This window comes from Culex pipiens, chromosome 3 (assembly GCF_016801865.2).
Source record: "Culex pipiens pallens isolate TS chromosome 3, TS_CPP_V2, whole genome shotgun sequence".
NCBI lineage: Eukaryota > Metazoa > Arthropoda > Insecta > Diptera > Culicidae > Culex > Culex pipiens.
The window spans coordinates 3,009,882-3,019,787 of record NC_068939.1 but is presented as its reverse complement, the minus strand read 5'-3'; the positions used below and the strand labels follow the sequence as shown (position 1 = coordinate 3,019,787).

Genomic DNA, 9,906 nt, shown 5'->3' with positions numbered 1-9,906 from the left:
TTGAGTTCAAGACCCAATTTTAGTCGAATTTGAGTTGTTGATTGCCTTTAAAAATATAAAATGCATTTTTTTAATATTGCATCACCGCCATTTTGGCCGCCATCTTGGATTTATAAACAATAAATAATTTTAGCGTAGTTTAGGGGTTATACCTATGCTTAGACAGAGAAAAGAATTTTGTTTTCTCGTGATTCGATTATCCGAAGTTTCGATTATCCAAAGTGAAATTTTTCCAAGGCCTATGTATATTTGTTGTAATTTGTCATTTAAATGGAAAACGAAATTGGGCTAAATAAATAACCCTCATATTTCACAAAATGTTAAAAAACATATTTTAAAAATATTTCAAAGTTTGTTTAGCCTGTTAATAAACTATGACTGTTTAAGTTTCAAGTCGTTCTTGGTATTGTTAAAACTAAAGAACAGGGACGATGAAAAACGTTTTCCCGATTTGTTCAATTTTGATTTGTTAAGTGAAAATATTTTTTCGTTGAAATTGTTTAAATCTAACAAAAAACATTAGATGAAAATTGCAATGACCTTAATGACAAATTTTGCAAAGGAAGAAAATCTGCTTCAAATTTGAATATATATTTCAACTGTTTTGCTTTCTATTTCCCAAAAGGTAAAGCCATATTTACATTTGCACTGGATAAATTTTGAATCCAGTATGGTTTTTTTTTTGCAGATGCCTCGAGCATCAATTCCCCGTTGGCACTTGTTGAAATCCTATCGAACGAAGAGAATTTTCCGATGGATTGAATGACGAAGCACCTGTGTTGAAGAGGGCTCAATTTCAGCCAGCCACATTCTATCGCTTGTTCGGCCAGCCAGCAGCAAATATTTGAAATTTGGCTATTTTCAATGATACTTTGGGTTTGCTGAATTTTTGATTCAATGAAACTTGTTTTGGAGCTCTTTTCATTATTGAGAGCCGAAAAGAAGAAAATTGTAGTTATTTTCAAATCTTTTACCTTTTTTTCATTTTAGAAAAATATGAAGTCTCCCTCAACCATCGAATAAAACTCAGATCAAGCAAAATTCTCATTGTTCGCCAAACATTCGAGCCCGAAAAGTGCCTCAAGTGTGAATGAAATCACATTCAAATTGCCAACACAAATTTGATCCCGCTCTTTGCGAAGAAAACTCAAGTTCAGTTCCGTCGCCGACGACGGTGGAAATGCCTCACGGCATCGATTTACATTCGATAAACAATTGATTTAGCCCCGTTTTCGATTCGAATTTCTTTCTCCAATCAAAAAAGGCTCCACGGAATGCGAAGGTGGGATTTGAGTTGTGTGTAGATATGTGTGCCTGACGAATTTCAATTACAGCCCGTTGTGGGATATGAACACTTGAGAAGGGTATTGAATTGAAAGATTTATGATGTTTAAACTTTTAAACTTTTATTTCTTGATTTTAATGTTTAATTGTACAGCATTTTTTTATTCCAAAATTGTTGCTCAAAAAGCATGGTTTAAATTCAAGAGCTTTTATAATCACAACTCATGAGCTGAACCACATAATTTATCATCCTTTATCCTTAACCACACCATTGTACTAACTGTAATTAAAAACGCTGAAAACATAATGCCAGCTCATCAACACATTTTTTCCTCAACAATAAAAATTGCTACACTCGTTCAATGGCAGTGTGCTTAAACTAAAGGAGGCACAAAGAGCAGGCTTAAATTGCAGCCAATTAAAAACTTCACATTTCAATGCATCAAAAGCAGTTGAGCTCAACTTTTCTCATTTGTTAGGCGAAGCCAACTTCAAAAGAACCAACTTTGCGTCAAACTGTCATTATGCAGTTGCTCACGTTGCAGCTTTGATTGAGCAACTTCCGACGTGCTTCCACTCTTCCTGAACATTCCCAGAAAAAAAAACAAGTTCCACTTAATTGCTCTCAAACCACTGTTCAACAAAACGGTTTCCACTTCCATCAAATTTGAACCTAATCAAAAGCTAATTAATCGAATTATCCCAGCAATTAATTTTACTCCCCCGCAACAGATTCCTCGAAAACAAAACAAAAAAGCAAAAAACAACTTTCTCGAATAACAACTTTCGACTAGACAGTCCGTCGTCCGTTCGAAAGAAGCTAAGGCGATTATAATGTATCGATTTCCGGTCGCTCAAAAACCAGCGTCCCTTCGTCCTTCCCCTGGACCAATTATTTTCTTTGCCGGATGAATTCCGACCCCGAGAGCGCTTCGGGTCACGGCCCCCTCCCCACTCTTCCCCGCTTCCTCGCCACGTTCCAGCCTGACAATGTTGTCCTAATAAAATCAGCAATTAATTATTTTGTGTTTTCGACTTCTCGGCCAGATTTGGCTGGTTTTCGTCCTTGTAAACAGAGATGGATGGAGTTTGCTTGGTCGAAGCATCTCTCTGGACCAAGTTTGCTGGAGGGGCTTTTCCTTTGAATTTTCGGGACGATTTGTGTTGCTTTAGGTTCTTTAAATGTGATCCAATGAAAAGTTTAGATAAAATAGAATACACTCATTCAATTAGGGGAAAAGAGGCAGTCAGAACACATTAAAGTTTTGTAATCAATAAATTGTTTTAAAACTACGTTAATTTATCTGCTGACTGCTCAATTTAAACCCATAATAATCCAGTCAAACAGAAACTATGTCTTCCCGGCCCAATTTTGCAGATGTAGTTGGCAGCTGTTGGCAATGGCAGTCGCACCAGTTCTACGAAGATGTATTAATAGCTCATGCATTGTGATATGCTAGGAGATATATTCCAAATCTGTATATTGAAGCACAATAGAGAACGAAAATAAAACTACAAGTTTTTCTTTATCCTTATTTTTGGACTAGAAAATAAAATAAAAAAATATTCTTTTTTTCAACATGTAAAATGTAAAATGACTGAAAATCTTCCAAGGTAACACAAATCAAGGGAAAAATGTTTCCATCACTTGATCAACGTGTTAAATAAAAATATTTTGAAACACATATTTTTTCCAATAGAGCAATTCTAATCAAACCCCGAATTTTATTTGATTATTTTTTATTCGGCTCAACATTTGTGTGGGCATTCTTTATGATCAAAACAACCCTTTTGTGTCATTGTTTTTCCCAAACAAGTTATTGTCACATATACGGTAAGTATTCGAAAATCTGTATCTGTATCTGTAACTGTATGTAGGAAAGTTCAACTTTTTTGTGTCTTCTACAAAGGTGCAGGTACTGATGAGATTTATTTAGAAAAAAAGGTTAACGAAAAAAAAATATTTTGCCGATTTAACTGCCCCAGCATCTTCAAAAAACTCATGCTAATGCTCGAGTAATATTTTTACAATATATAAATTATTTTTATTACAGAAAATCAATTTCTCAAAATCCGATATTAGAATTTTATTTAATTTTTATAACTCTGCAACTTTTGAGCCTTATAGAAGCAAATATTTTGGGTTATGATTTTTAACGAAAATAAAATTTATTTATGATAAAGTACACTGTTCGAGATATTGCTCCATGAAGTTCAAATATAACTTCAATTTCAAGTTTTCAATCTTATTTCATGTCCATAAGTGACAAAAATTGAAAACATTTTTTAAAAATTCCGAGAAATACCTATAAAATTGCCAAAAGAGCAACCGCTCACATTTGTCTCATGCCAATATGTCAGCCACTCATGGTCCGATTTTTATCGAAACGTTAGTTGAAGTTTTCAGCACTCATATGGTTGCTGATATTACTTTTTTGCAATCTCGCTGTGAAACTGTCAATTTTCTCTGTCCTTCTTTAGAAACGAAACGGCCTACTTTTCCCAACCAAAAATAACAGAAATTAATAATAGTTTCAATACCAGGGCATAAAAGTTTTACTTTTCAGCATTGAAATGGGTGTTGAAAAGTTGAACTTTTCAACACTTGTATCGAAAAGTATCAGTATTTTTTTTTTGTTTTGAATGGTGATTTTTCTGAACACATGAATGTTTTACATAAAATTCCATTCAAGAAGCATTTTTTTGAATTGCAAAAAAAAGCTGTAAGCAACTCGTTGGAAAACCTTATTTTTTCAGCACTCGTCGTATTTTCTCTTCTTTTTGCAACTTTTTGCATAAACTACTATTTAGTAATGTTACATTTTGCATTGGAAAGTAGGCCGTTTTGTCATCCGCAAATGGAAGGGAAAAACAGTACATTAACAATCCTTGGTAGCCTAAATAAGTTGAATAAGTTGAACGACTTCTGACTTCTCCTTGGTCACCAAGCTGTGGTGGCCGAGGCAGCTAAGTCATTGGATTGGTTTGTCAAAGGCCTCTGGTTCGATTCCCGTTGTCGACACTTTTGGTTTTTTGTTTGACGGATGAACTTTTTTTGCAAATGAACCTCGAGAGAATAGTTCTATCGCCCATCTCGAGCTGTGTTCTCTGCGTCCGTGAATGGTACCACTATTCTCTCGACTCGAGACCATCATTCTCTCGGACTAGCGCTGCCAGTTTTGGGTGTAGAAATATGTTCTCGATACAGAAAATTGGTACAATTTTTCCCTAATATCCCCTACTGTTTTGTATTCTATATTGAATAGCTTAACATTCCAACGCCCAAGGCTCCAAAACAGTTGGAACGGTAACTTCAACTCGCTGGTTCTCGGGCCTAACTCAACCAATCAAGATGATTCTTCTTTCTTGTGATTTGTTAGGATGCCTAGATCATTCTAGAACTTTGCAGAACTTAATTTGATCAAATCTGTAATTTTTGCGATCAAAAACATCGTTCCAACTTTTTTTTTCGCGTGTAAAAAAAAATCGCCGAAAATTCCGCGGAGGCAAAAAGACTTTTTAAAACAGGTGGAACGATGTTTTCGGTCGCAGAAATTACAGATTTGATCAAATTAAGTTCTGCAAAGTTCTAGAATGATCTAGACATCCTAACAAATCACTGGAAAGAAGAATCATCTTGATTGGTTGAGTTAGGCCCGAGAACCAGCGAGTTGAAGTTACCGTTCCAACTTTTTTGGGAGGCTTGGGTGTAAGTTGGATATGCGTTGGGCGTTCCAGTGTTAAAAGTGTTTCTCTAGAAGCCACCATAACACAATATTCACTTGCCTCACCGTTGCATCACACGCCATTCGATCAATTTTACAAATATTTACTCCGCCAAACGACTGTTTCAAGGTTCCAAATGACACTCCAGCATCCTAACAAGTGGCTTCCCGGCTCTGGAAATAATTTTCCTTGAAATGTATTAATAAATAAGACTCTCTGCTTCCAACTACTGCTAGACCGTGCCGTAAAACCTCTTGGTCGGTCAAATTTCCCCTCGGGGTCTCCTTTATGGACGCCCCTCCCTGCTCTATCGTACTACGTAACGGTAACGATAACGACGATGTTGTCATTTCTCGTTGATCGTTGATAACCGGTAACGCCTCCCACGGCGACAAGCATGCTGATTGGAGATTGTCCTGTCGTGCTGATTATAATTGCTTCAAGTGGTTGGAGGAAATTATCGTCGAGTAATTGATTACTTGAGCGAGAGTGGTCGCCCAGCTCAGCTCTCCATGTATAAGTTTGAGTTCACTTCAGTTTGATACAGTTTGTGTACTATTAATCAAACAACCTCGTAACAGATTGTACCACTCCACTGAAATAATGTAGCCAAAACATTTATTTTTAAGGACCACTTGGCGGCATCGTCATCGCGTTCGTAAGACTGCTTTTTATTTGCCCGGAACGTTTATTTTGGCATCATGCCTCCGCCAACCGAAGATTGCCACCGTGTTGACTCTGCTGGCTTGCTGGTGGCCACCACTTGGCACCGGTTCCGCAAACCAGTGCTGCGCTTGACGAATATTTTACGACCTGGCGCTTTTCTTTTTGCAACATCCGGCAGGCTTTCAATCCAAGACTTACCCGAAATGCAGTCCACCACCAGGCTTCCGAATGATAATTAGAGCTTCGGCCGTGGAGTGGCGCTGCTGTTCGCACAATTTACGACGTCGTATAAATGAAAATGTTTCTCGCGCCGCAAGTTATGCAACACAGAGCAAACACGACCAAAGTATTACAAACAAATTTATTGGCACGACACGGCCACGGCGCCCAAGCTATTGAGGTTTGAGTTTTGGTTTGGTGCGACCTGAATCACAAGACTCGAGCAAATTTACCGTTGCGCCGAAGGATACTTTGAATTCGCCTGACGTGACTTTCCTTCAGTTGACAGAATTTGCAGTCCACCACCTCGACGTGCCAGTTTGCCTTGAGCACATCAATCAGCTTTTTGCCACCGGCGCGTCCCAGCGGGGTACAGTTCATCTGGAGCACTCTCAAGGGTCGGTGAAAGCCGAGCAGTTGGACCACCTTTAATTACATAAATGAAATTCAAGTGAGCACCTCTTGGAAGGACTCTCCCCGAAGGTACACTCTCATCAAAAAGTCCTTACCCTAAAGGCACCCTCCTCGCCCAACTCACAAGCAGTGACATTCAGCTCACGGAGCTGCTCCGTATTCTTGACCGCACCTCCGAGCATCAGTACGCCAGCCTCTCCAATCGGGTTATGGGAAATGTCCAAGCGCTGAAGTACTCCCTGGAACACGTTGATTCCATAACCAAAATCTTCAATTTCTTTCGCGTTCAAAAAATTTCCCGCTAAATTCACAACCTTCAAAGTGGCTGGACATTTGCTGATGAATTTTCCTAGCAAAATTCCAGATCCTTCGCCGAGATAACAGTAGGAAAATTCCAAGGATTCAAGTTTTAGCTGCGCCAAGTGATTCAGCAAAATTTTAAGTTTATCGGTAGTCAGGTGACTTCGAGCCATTTTGAAGTGTTTCAGTTGTATCATCTTGTCAAGAGCTTCTACGAAATTTTCCACATCCTCCAGTGAAAACTGGAAAAATCTTCGTTCGTAACCCTTGAGAATCTCGTCCAGCCCAAAGATCAACGAAAGTGATGTCAAGTTCTCCAAGTGCCTCAATATCTTCAAAGAACCATGACTGCACAATTCGGCCGGAACATCGTACAATTTGTACTCTTCATAGCCCTCTGCGGGTTCAACCTTCTGCAGCGGAAGAAGCTGCGAAATCACCAGATTTTTAACGATCGGAGCCGAACTGATGATGATGTCCTCGAGGTCACCTTCGAACCAATACGCGGGCCGTTCCCGTTCGATTGCTTCCGCTACCTTCAGCTCGATTCCTCGAGGTCTCCAGTAGATGTCCTCTTCCTTTTCCAACTTTAGAAAATGCACGAGAGTTTTAGTTTTCGCCTTGACGACCCGTTTCCAGAAAGTTTCATTCTTGAAAAAAAAACAGAACTTCAAAAAGAAAATTCCAAAACAAAAGCGCACCCAAACTTTACCTCGACTTGAAGCAGTTGCAAAACAGGAAGTTCAACATCCAGCAGGTGCCCAAAGTACTCCTTCTGTTCGCAGCTAAGCCCATCCGGTACGGGACCCCCGGAAAACGCCCCCACCAAACACTCCACGGCCAGTGTGGCCAAACTGGCCGGGAAGAACGTCCGCGAGCAGCTCTCCGTTTCGGCCAACCATAGTGCTTCCGCGTAAGTGGCCCGATTTGCCTCGCTGGCTAGCTGGCGCGTAATCGGGGACACCCGGTAGGCTTCCCAGGCGTTCCGCAGGCTCCGATCTGCCACCGTAAATCTCAGATGATGAACTTCTTCCAGCAAGTCAACTTGGGACATTTTTGTGCGCTAGCACCACACAAAGTGTTGACAAAGTTGTCGTCCACTGGCTAGGCTATAAATTAATTCAAGCTCACGACAGCCCCAGCTTACTTTGCGCGCCGGGGCTCGTTGATCCAGAGTTTCGTAACATCTTAACTTTCTTTTGCTCTCTGTGACTTTAGGTTGTCCGGAAAAATAATTGAGGTTATTGTTGCAAATGCTTAGATCCAACTTGGATCAAAAATCCTTCTTCAAAAAACTACCATGATTGTTTCGACACTTGAACAAATTTATTATTTAAATGTTTTTTTTTTTATTATAGGAAATTCATGTTGAAATTATATTTTAAAAGTTTTCATACAAGTTAGAGTGCTGTCCTTAGGGTGCCAAGAAAAAAAAAGAAGCACTGCTCATCAAGCGGAAAACGATTTCTTGAGTTATGTTGTGTTTCTGTATAAATTTTGAGCGTAATTCAAGGCGAAATTGGTTAATTGATAATTGAGGGCTGATGTTGGCGATGCAAAAATAATTAATTATAAGTGTGCAGTGATTGATATGTTGGACAAAGTGTGGAGCATTAAATTTCCAATTAATATCTTTTTTTTGGTAATATTTGGATGGAAGCAGTGCACTCTACTGCTGACTAAACCGTAAAAAAATGTTAATATTTTTATTTCGATTTTTACCACAAACTTCACCTTGAATGAGTAATTGTTTTTTACTCACATTTTACTCATACTAGGCCCAGAGTCCAAGAAAAATTCAAGGAACAGTTTTTAGTTTGTTTAGCGAGATTCTAAAAAAAGTCCCATATTCAAGCTCTTCTCTCACTTATTTAGACACCAAGTGGAATAGTTGTATTCAATTCTGGAAAAAAATTAAATATTGTGAAACAAATTTCAATTTTAAGATGGAATGTCAAAAACTTGCACTTGAAAATAATGTTACCCATTTTTTGATAAAGTGCAACGTTTTGATGTTAAAGGTTTTTTATATTGTTTTTTTTTTTTTTTTTGATGATCTTTTTTGTGAACTTAAAAAAAAATCAATGTAAAGGAAAACATCCCTGTAATTTGCTTTTTGACATGATTTAACGGATAAATGTTTGCTGAGATGGTTGCTAAGATACAGCCACCTAAATACAAATTTTGTGAAAATAATTTTATTTTAATGTCACCTGATTGATTAAGCCTTCATTTTTCTAGTCACGATATCTCGGAAACTATTGATTCAATTTTAAATTTAAAAAAATGAAGCTGGTGAGTTTTTTTGCGCTTTTTGATGAATATAATTTTGAAATATTAAAATATGTGATATAAAACTAAATGTGTCCATAGTAACGTTTAAAATCCAACATTACAATATTTTTTCACTACCAATTCTTCCGATCACCCTATTCGTTCACCCCCTCCTAAGCTAAGCCAAGTGGTCTCTACCTCCTTATCCCCCACCCATCATTTCGTGACTTGTTTCGACCCTCCATTCCCCAGGGAAAAAGAGAGTAAAATGGGCTTCAGCCCTGCCTCCTAGGCAACTGGAGCAGAGGTGTAGGAGTTAATTTTAAAACATATTTTATGGCAGTCATAAAAGAAAACTTTTTCGTATCATAAAAGAAGCACCAATGCGGTGCCACGTGGAACTGTGGCCAAGCGAGAAGGCGAGTGGATTTTTTTTAATTAACTTTTCTCAATGTCCAAGTTCCCCTTGCCACGGTGGGTCATGGTTGGTTTTTCAATTTGAACTGAAAGCAGCGGAGATGACGATGCGTCGAGAAAGTAGCACTGGTTGCACTTTTCCCTCTAACTACCGATCGTATCTCTGGCGAAATTGAAATGCAACTATGTGGGCAGGGCTATGTTCGTCATCCCACAGCGTGTTAGCATCTTAGCTTGCTATTGGGTGATGTTTTTTGAGTTACTAGTTACTTCGAATTTAATTAAATTGAATCTTTCAAAAATGCTTGCTTCATGAATCATTAAAACATCAATTTAAGAATCAGTTCAATTCTTGTATGTCTTGTTTCGTTACAAATATCAGATCCCCCAAAACGTCTCCCAAAATCCGTTCCAACGTGATTTACTCGCATGTAAATCAAGGATTTGTTTTCCATCTAGTGGAGCAGCCTCATCCTGGAGTTTCATTTGGCAGGAGCCGAGCTACAGCGGATCCCATTTCACATAAATCCGAGAGGCTTCCCATGTAGGTACCAGTCCGGATTCATCTCCAGCCAATATTGGCTGTTCGACACTCGCCGTAGCCGC

General features: G+C 38.6%; 1 protein-coding gene across 1 annotated transcript; it reads right to left on the bottom strand.

The window, feature by feature from the left end:
* Positions 1-6,023: 6,023 nt before the first annotated feature.
* Positions 6,024-7,768, bottom strand: LOC120424417 (uncharacterized). Its single transcript, XM_039588528.2, has 3 exons — positions 7,322-7,768; positions 6,405-7,259; positions 6,024-6,321 (listed from the first exon to the last, which is right to left on the bottom strand). The coding sequence occupies exons 1-3, from the start codon at positions 7,661-7,663 to the stop codon at positions 6,106-6,108; spliced, it is 1,413 nt and encodes a 470-aa protein (XP_039444462.1). The 5' UTR covers positions 7,664-7,768; the 3' UTR covers positions 6,024-6,105.
* Positions 7,769-9,906: the final 2,138 nt, after the last annotated feature.

Excerpts from the sequence above, each read along its gene's own strand:
- LOC120424417 (XM_039588528.2), bottom strand. The coding sequence starts at position 7,663 with ATGTCCCAAGTTGACTTGCTGGAAGAAGTTCATCATCTGAGATTTACG. Across the intron at positions 7,260-7,321 it reads TGCAACTGCTTCAAGTCGAG|AATGAAACTTTCTGGAAACG; the intron begins GTAAAGTTTGGG and ends TTTTTTTTCAAG. Across the intron at positions 6,322-6,404 it reads GCGAGGAGGGTGCCTTTAGG|GTGGTCCAACTGCTCGGCTT; the intron begins GTAAGGACTTTT and ends ATGTAATTAAAG.